This window comes from Fomitopsis serialis (assembly GCF_022376445.1).
Source record: "Fomitopsis serialis strain Sig1Antser10 chromosome Unknown B0H18scaffold_46, whole genome shotgun sequence".
NCBI lineage: Eukaryota > Fungi > Basidiomycota > Agaricomycetes > Polyporales > Fomitopsidaceae > Fomitopsis > Fomitopsis serialis.
This window is the reverse complement of record NW_025955006.1, coordinates 214,184-228,596: the sequence shown is the minus strand read 5'-3', so window position 1 is coordinate 228,596 and position 14,413 is coordinate 214,184. Positions and strand designations below refer to the sequence as shown.

The 14,413-nt window shown below is 58.9% G+C and overlaps 5 protein-coding genes across 5 annotated transcripts; 3 read left to right on the top strand and 2 right to left on the bottom strand.

Annotated features, from left to right (window-relative positions):
- Nucleotides 1-544: 544 nt before the first annotated feature.
- On the bottom strand, nt 545-1,200 carry B0H18DRAFT_465905 (uncharacterized protein). The gene is made up of 2 exons (XM_048038200.1): nt 1,050-1,200; nt 545-983 (listed from the first exon to the last, which is right to left on the bottom strand). Exons 1-2 carry the CDS (start codon nt 1,058-1,060, stop codon nt 626-628), a joined length of 369 nt encoding a protein of 122 aa, XP_047892012.1. The 5' UTR covers nt 1,061-1,200; the 3' UTR covers nt 545-625.
- Nucleotides 1,060-2,590, top strand: B0H18DRAFT_1212251 (uncharacterized protein). The gene is made up of 5 exons (XM_048036460.1): nt 1,060-1,380; nt 1,436-1,529; nt 1,582-1,838; nt 1,894-2,421; nt 2,493-2,590. Exons 1-4 carry the CDS (start codon nt 1,245-1,247, stop codon nt 2,160-2,162), a joined length of 756 nt encoding a protein of 251 aa, XP_047892011.1. The 5' UTR covers nt 1,060-1,244; the 3' UTR covers nt 2,163-2,421; nt 2,493-2,590.
- Nucleotides 2,591-4,643: 2,053 nt separating this feature from the next.
- On the top strand, nt 4,644-5,020 carry B0H18DRAFT_1120398 (uncharacterized protein; the record flags this gene model as incomplete). The annotated part of the gene is made up of 2 exons (XM_048034105.1): nt 4,644-4,842; nt 4,890-5,020. 2 exons carry the CDS (start codon nt 4,644-4,646, stop codon nt 5,018-5,020), a joined length of 330 nt encoding a protein of 109 aa, XP_047892010.1.
- An 899-nt stretch (nt 5,021-5,919) lies between these two features.
- B0H18DRAFT_1015191 (uncharacterized protein) lies at nt 5,920-7,709 on the top strand (the record flags this gene model as incomplete). Its single annotated transcript, XM_048029194.1, is given in 4 exon segments — nt 5,920-6,179; nt 6,191-7,139; nt 7,190-7,347; nt 7,410-7,709. Coding segments are annotated over 2 exon segments (1,032 nt in total), but the record flags the coding sequence as incomplete, so codon positions are not given.
- Nucleotides 7,710-9,125: 1,416 nt separating this feature from the next.
- On the bottom strand, nt 9,126-9,430 carry B0H18DRAFT_1015189 (uncharacterized protein). Its single transcript, XM_048029193.1, has one exon. The coding sequence runs from the start codon at nt 9,356-9,358 to the stop codon at nt 9,164-9,166; it is 195 nt and encodes a 64-aa protein (XP_047892008.1). The 5' UTR covers nt 9,359-9,430; the 3' UTR covers nt 9,126-9,163.
- Between the last annotated feature and the right edge of the window lie 4,983 nt (nt 9,431-14,413).

Below are 14,413 nucleotides of genomic sequence, written 5' to 3'. Positions count from 1 at the left end.
TGAATAAGTTGAATTGACACGCGAATTTATACCGGACAGCGAGGAACGATCATCTGAGGGCTTGGCCCGCGATACATCAAGTACGCACTGGAAGCCATATACTATTCCCTGCCAGACAGTGGTAAAAAAAATGCATACACAAGCGCAGGGTCTCCTAGCAGATCAGCACGCAGCAAGAATGAACTTCATGTAAACCTTCAGTAGGCTCCCTCGGGAACAGACATTTGGAAGCAGACTTACTAGTAAGACGTCGGCGTCATGGCGTATTCACTGCCCACACCACCTCATCGCCCCCGTCGCATGTTTGCAGTCACCATATAGGCATCCCCATAGATGCAATCGACTACGAAACGAACAGCCCAAGGTCGAGTGTCAGACAGAACGTCGTGAGACCGTACGAGCAGTAGTCACGGGAATAGCGAGTGTCTGTCAGGAGGAGGCCTTGGGTTCCAGTCGACATTGATTCCAGTGGCCAAGTTGATAGATCGGCGTGGACAGCTCCCGTCGCAGTCGAGGTCTGCACACAGGCCTCCATCGATCGCCGAAGGCCCACGTATATAAAGCGGAGATGGCTGGGCGCTGCAGACCTCTCGGTGCCTTCAGCGTTGGCACAATTACTTTGATTCTACCTTTCCCTGCGTGGCCGGACGGTTTCCAAGAGGCAGACGTCAAAAAAGCGGTAAGATGTGTCGTACTCACCGGTTTGCGTCAAACGCGCATTGATTCGAACATCGCCTTGCGTAAGAGCGCCCGCGTGCCGTGCCTGACATCCCGCAGTTATCGCTGAATGATGGTTGATAAATACCGCCGCCTCGAAGTAGCACTCTGAGAGCGCGCCGTCTTCTCTATGGCTGTAATACATATGTAGAATTCGCATGAGGGTACTGTGGTGTCTGCTCGGTACCCTCGATGTCAAACGGACCGCTCGCACATAGAAAAGACATGATGAGCAGAGGAGAAAACGGTTTGCCGACGCACAGCATCTGCTCCGCGAACAGCATCAAGATCAATACGGCACATGAAACGCGCTACGAGGGATAGGCGCCGACCTATATAACATCTCCCCGGTGAGATGGTACCCTAGGCTGCGCCTCCCTTTCGACCATCACTTCTTCGTCCCCGCTTTCTTTGGCCTTCGCCTTTTATTCTTTTTCCCCTTTGCTTTTGTGACGACCCCACCTTGCGTGTTTCCGCTGACGAAAACCTCGTTTTATCTCACGCACACGCACACGACACAACTCACGATGAGCCTCACCGTTCGCTCCCGCAAGTTCTGCTGCTGTCTGCCGGTCAGATTCGGCGTCTTCTGTTCCGCGCTCTTGGGTATCGCGTACAGTACCGCTTTCTGTGTACTTGGATGGCTTGAGGTCCACAAGTATGGTGAGTGTCCGGCGTTGAGCGGGTAGTGGGCGCCTTGCTGATGTGAGCGCTACAGCGATCAAGCAACTCGTCATCTCCAAGGACGAGCTCGCTGGGCTTGTACTGTTCGCCCTCGCGTACACATTTATGCTCCTGTTCTCGGTCATGGGGTAAGTGAACATATTCAAGTAAGCAACGCGCCGACTCACCATGCTTGTTCAGTTTGATTGGCGCTATCGGAGCGGTCCGGCCCTTCGTGAAGGGCTACGGCATTTCTCTGACGACCAACACCGTCATTACCATCGCTATCGGCATCTGGTGGTGCTACAGGTTGTTCCACGTCAACCAGAGCCAGTGCGAAAGCCAGGCCAAGACACCTGATGAGCAGCAAGTTGCGCACTGGGTCTGCGAAAAGGGTTCCGACGCTGTCCGCATCATCATCGTCATCATTATGGTGCTCGTCTGGCTGTTCCAGATTGGTTAGTGACCCAATCATCAATAAGTATGCTGTGTAGCTGATGTCACCGCCCACAGCCGGATGCGCCATCGTGTTTGACTACTGCGGTCAGCTCAGCGACGAGGCCGAGGCTGCTGCCAACGACTATGGCAGCAAGGACGTGCCGGGCATCAACCCCTACCCGCCCCCGACCGCGAACATGCGCACTACGTACGAGGCGCAAGCCACGCCGATCATGAAGAGCGCCTATGACCAGGGCTCTTGGAGCCAGGATGCGTCGAAGCCCCCGTATCCCTTCGCCCAACCCGAGAACTCGTACGGCCAGAGGAGCGACACGAACGTCTAAGAGCATAAAGACGCTGTCTACTTGGTTAGCCATGCAGCTGAGCGAACGCAGTTCGTCGGAGATATTTACCTTACTGTTTGCAATTGTACATGTCTTGGATATTCGGAGTAGGCCAATGACTAATGATTTGGTGGTCGAACTATACGTTCGTGTGCTGTTGGTGCGATATTGCAGTGGATGTTATCGGGTACCTGTATGGCTCGGCGACAATGCATGATGAGTATGCCTGTGATTCTGTTCGTCGTATTCGGCGGAAGCACTAAAGGAGTTGAGAGACTGTAGATCAGCCGAAGAAAACCAATCACTGCAACATTGCTTTACTGTACTCACTGCTTGTGTCGTATACCGAGTTCTCGTACGCCATGTACTTAGCCAACATCGACTCTTCTGTGCTTTCCGTGCCGCATGAAGGCCGGTCGGTGGTGGCGGAACAGGCCAAAGCCCCCGGGAGGGCTCCGTCGCCGACGAGTCCTGCGCAGACCTTTCCGTGGTCCCGGGGGATAAGTAGTCAAAAGACGAAACAAACATGCGCTACAACGCTAGACTGCAGCAGAAGGCTGGAACCTAGCAGGGACTACATCATCCCAAACGGAGCAACTGCATCCATCCCTGAACACCTACGAAACAACGAACTATATAGTGACCAGCAGCGAGAAACCCCTCACGACTGATTAAAGTACTACACTTGCGACAAAACGCACGCCTAGCCGTCGTGGACGCGACACCCGCCCTCGAAAAAGACGAACCCACGCACGCCGGCGAGCAACCGGCGTCTAAACACCGGGCGGCTAACTCCCGTGGATAAAAAAAAAAAAAAAAAAAACTGAGTCTCAGCCACCGACATAAACTGGGCAGCGTATCTCACAAGCACGTGACCACACACGAGACCCCACGCCGCCGGAACATGCCGAGGATCCCATCGAGAACATACGCAAATGATACCAACAAACGAGTGCATGACATCCACCTAACACGAAACACCATACATGTAAAGCCCTCCTACTGCCACGAACTCCCAGGTTGAATGGTACTCTCTCTGAGCGCTCCGTGGCGCGCTTGAAGGCATAACGTAAAAGCAAAAGAGAATGACAGATAACCGCCCGTTCACTAAACGATAAAAGTGAGCCTACACACTCCAGAAATCCCCCAAGAAATGCCTGCCGCACCACGTCCACGAACACTGAGTTCCCGCCCATCCCCCCTGGACAGAACCCACACGACAACGACGCCTACACGACAACAAAACCTAAATAAGGAACACCCCGATAACGACGCACAAACCCCTACCTTTCCCTTTCCCCTACCGCACCTATCGTTGCCAGTGGGAGGTCCAGCCATCACAGTAGTCGACGTCGAAGACCGCCCAACGCAAACTGCGAAGGGAGGCACGACGTGGGAGGTAGCGAGCAGGCCAGCTAATCGCCTTGCTCGAGGCCAACACATCATCCTCAGAGCCAGCAATAGAACGAGCGGCATCGGCCGGCTGTCAGCCACAGTCGGCTTGTTTCGGCACTGGATCGCCTTCGCGATCACCGGAGGAGACAAGCCGTACCGTTTACACGTGCCAATACCATGGGCAGATCTAGGCAACCTAGAAAGTCTAGCCCATTCCAGAAGCTACCGCTCCCTACCGAAAACGCCCGCCCCCACCCCGTGTTCGCCTCCAACCCGAGCATCGCAATGGACAATGATGAAAGCCCATACGAGTTTGACTCCGAGGGTGAGGATGACGCATCCGCAGACAAACGTCTAGGGATAATCACCAACCAAAACCGGAGGAGGTGGACACGGAGGATCTACGGATAAGCAGTGGAGATCGCTACGCGACGAAACGTGGGAATGACATCCATACATGTACTACATCCGAGAATGCGATGACACGCTGAGCAGCCCAATCACCGCAACAACCCCACCAAAGAACGATCGGGCCACCCCAGGAAGCGGCCATCAACGGCGACCATATGGCAAGCGCCGTAGAAGCGCGCTGAGGCGCCCGGAAAGCGGCACCAGACGGCACCAATAGATCACGTGCGATCAACTGTAGGCCAGCGCCAGCGAAGCACCCGTCCCAAACAAACACGATATCCTCTAGAGTAGACGGCAAACCGTACCCATAACACAACGCCGACGAAGAACGACAACAGCGAGGCCGCACCCCGCCTCCTCTCCCCGCGCAACACAAGAAAAAGGGGCAAATACACAACTTCCACCCTCCAAGCGCGCACAACGTAACGAAACAGGCCCCTCCTCCTGAGGAGGGATCAAATCTCGACGCCTGTGGAACCCTGTCAACGCAGACCCGCTCGAGGATATTATCTGCCCAAATGGTAAAACGCCGCCTTCACCGCGACGCGCGTCGCCCGACTGCGGACGCGGACGCGAACCAACCGCCGAGTTTAAAAAGCAAGAAGGAAAAATCCCAAGGACAACACACTCTCGAACTTTCTGCTCTACCCGAAAAACTAGCTTCTTAGACTCAAAATGCACTCCAACTCGACCCCTACCAACGACGAGATCCTGACGGTGTCAAACTCGCGCCCGGCCTCGCCCGCGCCAACCGCCAGCCAGGATGTTCTGCAGCAGCAGGACTTCCCTCCTCTTCGCCCTGAAATCGACGACCGCCAGTCGGTCGTCCAGAACCCGTGGGGAACGCCGAGCGTGACCTCGCCGGATAGACCTTGTACGTGCCCAGCACATACAGAACTTTCTCCATCTAACGAGACCTAGCCTATGCTGAGGTTGCCGCGAGGCCGGCCACCCCGCACGCGACGCAAGCAACGGACGTCGACGCGCCGCACAGCGCCGGTGAGCAGACGCCCCGCGCCTCCTCGCCGCTGTGGGGAGTGCCCCCCACATAGGCCCGGACAGTACGTGTATTCCTCATTCTGAGCTCTTACACTACCATTGTTCCCTCCGAGCACTCAGGGAGCTCTCATTGTTCCCTCCGATACTTTATAACTTACTGTACTTGATGGACTTCGTGCGATTTTGCATTACTTACCATATATAGCAAGTAGCTACTCTTAGTCAGCTTTCGTGGCATACAGTGCGACGAAGACATGTACATTCCTTAGTTCTCCCCCCTCCGAATCTAGGCAACTACGAGCACAGCTCGTCTCACTGCTATCACATTTTCTGGAGTTGGGGGGCATCTCCCCGAGTTGGTCATTAGCGACCTAGTCGGGCCATCGAGAATCATTCGGACGGAAGCAGTGCCACGTAGTTGGGGCAACACCAGTACTACGAGATCAGGGCAAGTCGGAGGGAGTACAGGTTAGGCCAAGGACTCGCGGAACGAGCTTAGGAACCAGCGGAAGAAGAATACGAACCAGCGGAAGGAAGACAGGATCCAGCAAAACGAGGACAGCGACCTGCGGAACGAGCTTAGCGACTAAGGAACAGAGCTGGCCTACTCCGCAACGAGCCGAGCGACTACGAGAGTTCAGAATAGGACGTCGGAACGGGTACAAGGAGATAGAACGAGAACGAGAACACGGAACGAGCACGAGATTGAACGCGGTACGACTCGGAGCCGTTGACTGGAAGCGAGGTTGAGGATACGAAGCACGGAAGAGGCGAGGGAGCAGCGGAACGAGTCAGGACTCAGGATGACAGCTGTAGACGAGGCCTGGAGGACCGAGGATAGGGACAGCGAGCCAGAGGTTTGGCAACGAGGTCCGTCTTTGGCACTACTCCCCTCCGAGATGCATATTCCCCCGTTTCGACACACCCTCCCTTCATCCTGGAAGCCATGGATTGGCCCGCCCCTCGAACATCGCGCCCGGGGGTACTACACTCCCGAGCCACACAACTGGAGCCCACCGCGAGGGGTGGTATCCTATTCGTGCTTCTTCCGCTCCGCCTACAGCTTCGCGTCATCGCATTCACAGCACAGGCAAGCACACACAATCCATTCCATTCACTTCCCATCCACTACGAGTACGTCACATATGGAACGAGGGCTGGCGTGCAATCAAGACATGGCTAGAGTCACTACTGCGACTGTGTACAGGCGAGTCAACATCTACTATACCCTCCATCATCAGTCCACCATTACGGTGCTTGCGGAATCGACGCCAACGCGCAAAGCGGACGTAGTCGCGAAATCGACCGGCACAACGGAACGGTTCAGGTCTATCACGGAGTCGGCGACTGGCTGTCTCGGAGACGACGGCACGTACGCACTCGACCGCCTCTTCACGGCCTCAGCATCTACAACCCAGACCTACGAGCAAGCTACGGGACGCGCGACCGTGAACTCCGAGCCAGTTACGGCACATGCTGGCGACGACCATCTCGCGATGCACACATTCGTCGCAAGCGGCACTATCGCCCAATCCACGGAGATACGGAACCACGGCGTTCACGAGACTCGACCAGCCACACGCACGAGCATTGCCGCGGACGGACAGAGACGGGAGACGACGACACGCATACAGGAGCGAGTTCTTGTGCGTACGGGCAGCGACCTAGTAGTAGCCGAGGACACTTCTCGCGGTACTGGCAGGACAGTCGACCCGGACACTCACATCACCGTACGCTCGCATGTTCACCGAGGCAGCTCACTCGCACTTCGCGACTTCTGGAGTGGAGTAGCAGGTCTTGCGGGGAGGAAACACGACGGAGCTACCCAGTATGAGGGCCTGACCATGACGACGAGACCCGGGACGAACACGAGCAGCGACAGTTTAAGCACTCACGAGCAAGCACTTGGGTTTGAAGGCCCGCGCAGAGGAGAGACTACCGGTTCGCGGGGGCGACACGCGATGGATAGACGAAGTAGCTGGGAAGTGTATGTGGGTAATGTGAGCTCTATGACACAGATGCCTATGGCTACGACAAGCAGTGGTTTGCCCCTACTTGACGAATCCTTCCGCAACACGTCACGTATATCGGCAACGATGTCCGAGCCCGGAGTCGACATGCGCATTGGAAGGGGACCCGCCAGCATGCAGAAGTGGTTAAGCGAATCAGCACCTTCGGAACCAGGCATCAGTACCACGAGCCAGGCACAAGAGAAGACGCACCCGGCGGGCGCATCCGAACGAAGTCAGGGCCCCATAGCGACGAGTGGATGGCGGGACGAGCAAGGTGCTCCGCTAGAATCAGTATATCTGTCAAGCTTGTTGGGCTTGTACGAGCGCGTCACGACGAGAGATGAGCGGGCGACTTCGGAGGGCGGAGCCTGTCGAGCGTCGATCAGCCTCGGAATGCTGAAAACTGCGAGCCACAAAAGCCGGAGCGAGCGCTCAACCTGCAGGTCCTGGAGTCCAGCGAGTAACCGAGCACGCGAGCAGAGGATTCAGGGGTCAGGGCCAACGAGTGACACCAGCATCGGAGGCGAGGATATGCGCAAGCAAGAGGGGCACGCACGGGAGACGAGCGAGCAGACGCCATTGGCCAAGGTGCAGGCCGCGACTGAGACGTACACGATCGACCACCGTGAGTACAAGGCGCACCACCACGGCGCGGAGATAGAGGAAGAGGTCGGGAATCTGCTGGCGGTGCCGAGACGAGTCTTCACGGTCGAGGACGATCACCCGCGGCTCAGGGAGCGAACTGGAACGGAAACACGAGCATCAGGACAGGCACGCGATGTGACTACGGAGGTTAGACTCACCGGCGGAATCACTACGAGGAGAGACACATGTCTTGCAGAGGTCGATCACCGACACAGGGCACCGTGCGGGGAGATACTGGCGTTGATACGAGGAGATCGAGAAGGAACGGATGCGGCGTACTTAGTCAACCAAGTGCGGACCTACGAGGATTCGAGTGTAAGCGATCTCGAACAAGAAACTGACGGGAGTATAGGGATTCCTGGATGCGGCACAGGCGGGGCGTCGAGCGAGCAAGACGAGCTAGGACGACGAGCGAGGGACTCACGGCGGGCGAGGGTTGCATGCGAGAACCTAGCGGCGACGGGTATTGCGCACGGGCAGGATTTCGATGGCGAGCTAGGCCGTGACGAGAAGAGGGTGGCGGGTGGTGAGGCTTCAAGCGGGCCATTAGCGCGTGTAGCAAGGAACAGAAGGAGGTCGGAGAGTTCTTGGCGGCAAGACGAGTCTTCAAAACCGGAAACGGCTGGCTTCGGCTGTACCAGCAAGCTGCACAGGTGTCACGGGCAACTAGGCGGGTCGCGACAACAGTGTCGAAGGACAGGCGTACCGGGAGAAGTCCAGTGACAAGCTGCCCACCCTTTTCGCGAGTCGAAGGCCTCATACCAGCTCCACGAGGCGCACCATGCACGCATACGGAGGCGACGCACGCGTCAGGCATCTGGCAAGATACCGTAGGGCGGGATAGTGCGACGGCAGCAGAGCTAGATACGCGCAAGCAGCAGGAGCGACAAGCGCAGGCGTTCAGACGGGTCGTGATTCGAGCGACAGAAATTACGCTCACCAAGGGGATTTCCTCCACCGATCATGCGTACCTCGGACATGCATCTCCCTCCGCGAGAACTTTCTTGCGTGTGCAGGAGCACGGGACGTGCGCGTTCGGGCTTGGAGTTAATGACGCGCGGCTTTCGGGCATGCAGCAGAGCGGCGATGGATGCGACTGCGGCCGGGAGCGTGCTGACGTGGCGAGAGTTCAACAAGAGAGCATGGTCGCCGGGGACGAGAGAGAGTACGACGAGAGCCGGGACATGGACCACCAGCAGTCGCAGGCAGAGTGGGCGGAGAGAGCATTCCAGCCAGAGAAGATCGCTCGAGCGCCCGAACCGTGGTCTGCACAGCCTACTGGCGTCTCGCTAGTCGCTCAGGTCGAAGATACGGGGCGCGCATTCTCACGGCTTGCACGTCTCCTCAATACTAGTAGCTTGGTTGCACACGACTCGATCTGGCGAAGCGCGAGAGGCCCTGAGGCGGTCCATGGCTGCGAGACCGTAAGATCGGAAGGAACAGCGTACGAGGCGTACAGGTGGGGGCGCCACGACCAGAGGGTCCACACCTTAGGTGAAGCAGACACTCGAGGCGAGCGATCCAGCGGTGCAGAGGACGTCAGGGTCTCGGTGCCGGAAGGTGCGAACGAGTGGGAACGGTTCGGGCGTGAAAAGGGGACGAGACGGACAGTTCTATGTGCAAGTGAGTCGCCGGAACAGTCACGACTGAACGAATGCGACGGAGCAGGTCTGGGCCTCGATAGGCACGCACGAAGGGGCCAGCCGGCGGACTCGGAAACCGCAAACTCGTCATCGGAAGGGACGCCCGCTCACGTCGGGGCTGTTGCAACGCAAGAACCGGCGAGACAGACAAGCATGAATCGGGAGTCACAGCTAGAGGAATACACGGACCCGAACTCATCCCGCTTTCAAGCCATGGCGGGCGAGCACATTGCGTCGGAAGGAACGGGATGCGGGGACAGGAAAGAAAGCAACGAGAGCCTAGCAGTGGATACGGAATGGGTGAACCTCGAGCGTGATGCGTACCGAGTTCGGAGGGAGCGGGGGAAGCTTGAGGAGGTAGCAAGACCAAGCATCGCCGGTCGAGTCGATACCTGGCAGGTACGGGAGCAGGACGCGGATGGAACTCGGGCTCTTGCGGGACCGTCGTTCTCTTCGACATGGTCAGTCGCACTCGCGCGGAAGGAGATGATACACGTACACGAGCCCTCGATGGGCGGAGTGTCTCCTCGGAAGGAACTGGATGGCGGTGATGAGAACGGCTGTCGTTCACCGGGAGCCGAAGTGGGGGAGTGTCGACCTGGAGAGGAGTCTGGGCCCGCTGCGGGCGACTACGGCCAGTGCAGGAGTGAGGGTGACGGGGACTCAGAGATACGGGCGGACAAGAGAGGAAGCAACGAGGATGAGCGTACAGGAACTCAAGCTCGGGTCGTGCGGTGGGCCGAGGCGAAGAGCATCTATTGCGAGACTACCTACGACAGCGGAGCGATTCGAACTGGCACGGTCGCGCGAGAGTCACGGCACGCCCCCACCCAAGTCATAAGGAACCAGCACACTGTGTCCGGTCGAACAGGTCGGGAGGACGGGACGGAAATCGCTCGGAGTCGAGTAGTCACGGGCGAGGTGAGAACGAGCGTCCAGGAAGCCGCGCGCCGGAGGGAACGAAGAGAGCAAACAGGATACCGAGACGCGTCGGGACGAACAGGTGAAGACGGCGAGCGGGAGTTACGCGAGGAACGCGAGGAAGCAGCGCGGACGTGGGTATGCACGTCGACGACTGAGATCGCCGGAAAATGCACGAGAGTCGCAGTGACCGGGAGTGACTACGTCGCGGAGGGAACAGTAGGCGAACCTCAAGGTCAAGAGCGTGCGGAGTCGGATTGGGTGGATGCGGGGCTAGAAGAACGAGGTACCCAGCACAGAGGGAACCGAGGAGATCAGAGGACGGAGGACGGGAGCGAGAAGACGGATGGTCGAACGGTGCCGAGCGCGAGCTTCGAGGCTGAGCCCTGCCGGAAGGAACGAGGCGAGTTCGAGGAGCCTCTGGAGGCTGTAGAACAAAGGATCATAGGCCGAAGCGGCGACTTGGAGCCACGGGAGCAAGAGGCGGAGGGAACGGGAGCGTGCGTGAGGACCTCGACGGAGGAGGAACTCGCTGACTGCGGAGGGAGCGAAGAGTGGGGTATTAGCAAGCACGGTCGACAGACAGCGGAGGAGACCTCGGCGAGAGCGACAGAGAGGCCGACGGGCATGCCGAACGGGGACAGCAAGTCGTTCGCTGGCAGGCACGGGAGAACGATAGCGACGGACGAGGATTACGCGTGCCGGAGGGAACGAGGGGAGAGCGAAGGGTGCGCGCAGCCCACAAGACGAGAGGCTGGGAAAGCCGACTGCCAGGATGTTCAGCAACAGGACGCGGACCAGACGTACGCACACAGATGGTCAGCGCGAAACAGGGGCGAGAACGGATGCACCAGTAAGCACCGTAGAGCGAACGGTTCGATGCGCGACCACGGGCTACAGTACCTGAGGTGTAAGACTGCGATAGCAAGCATGTCGAGGTCCGTGACGTCGACGAAGGTCTGTCTGAAGGGGCGGAGCTAGGGGAGAGAGGATCCAAGGTGACGAGCACTCAAGTGTATGGAACAGGGCCTGCGCAGTTCACTAGTACAGGACCACTAGTCTCCGATCGCAGAGTGGGTGTGCGTCGTCTGTCGTCCTTGAGGTCAAAAGGGGCTCCCGACCTATTGAGCCGATTCGCATGCGATACATCTGGCGAGGCGCGCTGCCGGAACCGACGGGCGGTATTCCACGATCGGAGGATGTGAAGGCACACGGGACGTGTACAGTCGCGAGGCAACGAGAGGAGGGGGACAACTCGGTGGCGAAGCAAGTGGAACGAGGGCTCGAGACTAGAGCACAGGCGAACGGAGGCTGCACGAACCCGGGCGCGATGGAGCGGCGATCGATCAAGCAAAGCAGGGGATCGCGGCCGTGTACAGCAGTCGGGGCCTGGGTTGATGCGGAGGGAAGTGTTCAGTCGCCTTGTATCAGGCCTGGCGAGCCAGGCATTTCAAGACAGTCAAGGAGACTCCGAGCCGTCTAGCGAGCGCACTGGGTGTAGCACGGCGGCACACGCCATGGGACCTCAAGTCCAACCCGAACATCGTTGCGAGCGATGAGGCGAGGTCCGCGAGGGAACAGCCAGTCGAACGCTAGCCAGCGAGAAGGGGAGGAGCAGGTCTCAGATCATGACGGACGCGTGCGTCGAGAGCGAGCTGAACGAGCGCCCAAAGGGGGACGCGATGGCGAGAAACGGTAGTCCAGCGAATGAGTCCAGTGAGTCTGACAACAAGCGGCTGGACTGACGGTGCCGGAGGAGGTGGACGGTTGCGGACTGAGCGAACCCGGTCCGCGAGAGGCATCAGATGAGGAGCCCTGAGGCAAAGGGTGGATGCAAGGAGACACGAGGTCTGGAGCCGAGTGGGGAGCAGCCAATCGAAGCAGGAAGACCACGTACTACGGACGAGGAGCTAGTAGCAAGTCTGGGCCGGGGAAGGGCGAGCACTTCAGTTGGACGATGCGATGGCGGCGAGCAGCATTCACCGAGCGAGAGTACGGCCAGGGGCCGAGTTACCGGGGATATGGAAGCGACAGGCAAGGGAATCTCGCTGCAAATGCGAGGCGAAGACGGACCGACCGGAGAAGCTGGAACTGACGAACCACTGGGGGCGGATGGCCACGCGCGGGCGTACTGCGAGACGGACCAGGACGTGAGCCTGCCGCTGAGTAATGGGGAGTCCGAGCCCGCGGGTGAAGACACCGAACCGAGCGAGATGCAGGAGACGGCGAGACAACAGGTTCAAGTAAGGACATCGATACGCACGGCAGGAAAGAACGGACGTACCGAGTGTAGGAAAGCGGGCGCGCGCGCGAAGGATAGCGATGGCGAGGGGCTACCGCAGGAGGACTTGGTCGAGATCAGCCAGTCATATGGGCTGAAAGCGAACCTCGAAGACGTACGTGCACGCGACGAGACGAAACAGGGCGGGAGCTTGGAGCCAAGTAAAGGAAAGCCCGAGCCCGAGATGCGAGGCCCGGAGCGACCCGAGAGTAAGCAAGGGACCCCGTGCGTCAGAGAGCAAGAGGTGGACTCGCGCGCTGCGAGACGGAGCAGACCGTGAGCCTGAAGCCGAGTAAGGGGGAGGTGACTGAGGAGAGGAGTGGCGAGAATGACACGAGGTACACGCTGCGGCTGGAAGGCGAACCGGGAATGTCTTCGTGCGCACAGACCAAGGATGGACAGCCCGAGCGAGAGGAAACGGGCGAGTACGCACTGGACGGCGGTCGCGAAGTCGCGATTTTACAAGTGAACCTGCTCGAGGTCAGCCAGCCAAACGGACTATCAGCGGACGATGCGGACGTACCGTGGTGTCGAGGTGCGAGAGCCAGACGCGTATATGGTCGTGGCGACACAAACCGGGACGCGAGTTCGAAGCTGAGCAAGGGGGAGCTCGACGACGGATGTGCTGGTAATAGCGAGACCAAGAGGGAGACAAGGCGGGGCTGGCAAGCGTCAGGGAGAACAGCATCCACGCGGAGGGAAGACGGACGCACCAGGCGTGAGGAAACGCGCACGCACACAGAGGAGGGTGGTGGCGAAGCGGGTTGGCAGGTCAAGATCGCTGAGATCAATCAATCAACCGACTCCCTCAGGGACGTACCAGTGGACATCTCGTGGCAGCGACGCATGGTAGAAGGAACATCACGCGCACGGAGGGAGTACGGGTGCGGCGGGTGCGAGATTACGGGCAAGGACGATGGTAGCGAACTGGTGCTACAGTCAGGGTTCGTCGGGATCAGCGAGGGGGGACCCTTCATCGACTCAGCAGACGTACCCGAGCGAGGACACCGGACGCATAGGCTTGTGCATGCAGGTAGCAAGGCGAGCCGGGCGGGAGTGTCAAGCCGAGTATGGGGGAGCGGGCTGATGAACGTACCGGCCATTGCGAGACTTGGGACGGACGAGACGGATAGCCGCAGTGGAAGGGCTGTTGTGTATGCAAAAGGGCATCGCGCCGTCCGAGCACGGATGGACAAGCAAATACGCGCAGGACAGTGAAAACGACGAGAGCACGTACACGCGTCTTGGGGAGCATCACACGACGGGTAAAGATGTGGGTTCGCGAGGTCGGAAGGACGACAAGTGTGACTTGGTGGCTGAGCGACCTGGAGGCACGCGCGGAGCAACGGACTGCAAGGAGGACGTCACTCAGGCAAGCGTAGGACAGGGACGCCGGGCCGAAGGAAGCTTGGGCGGCGATCCACAAAGCGGGACGGGCAGCTTCGAGCTCGAGGGCAGCACGAGTCAAGACGAGCCCGGAGAGTCTGAGACGTGGCTATTAGGAGATTTCGGCGAGCTCGATGCAGACGCACCTGAAGAACCACCCGAGGATGACCTCGTCGCATGCTGGCACATTGCGGAGGACGGGCGGCGGCTATGGGGATATATTCCGCGAATCAAAGCCGAGGCTGCCCAGCGCGAAGTTGAGCAGGCAGTTGAATGGACTCCGGAGGACGACACGCGTACCGTGACGAGGACAACGAGCGGGAAAGATGGTAGCGCAGTTCCTGGTACACGAGCGCATACGACTCGGGGTACAGAGGTCTCGGATAGCCCAAGGGCGAGCACTTGACGCAGCGGGAGATTGGGCAAGCAGTCAGCCTAGGAAGCTCGAGCGCGGACGGTCCAGCGGAACACGAGCGACCACAGAGGGCGTATCCGAGAATGGGGGAACCTCAGAGAGGAGCGAGACCTGGTGGTCAGCCAGATAGGGCAGTCAACGCG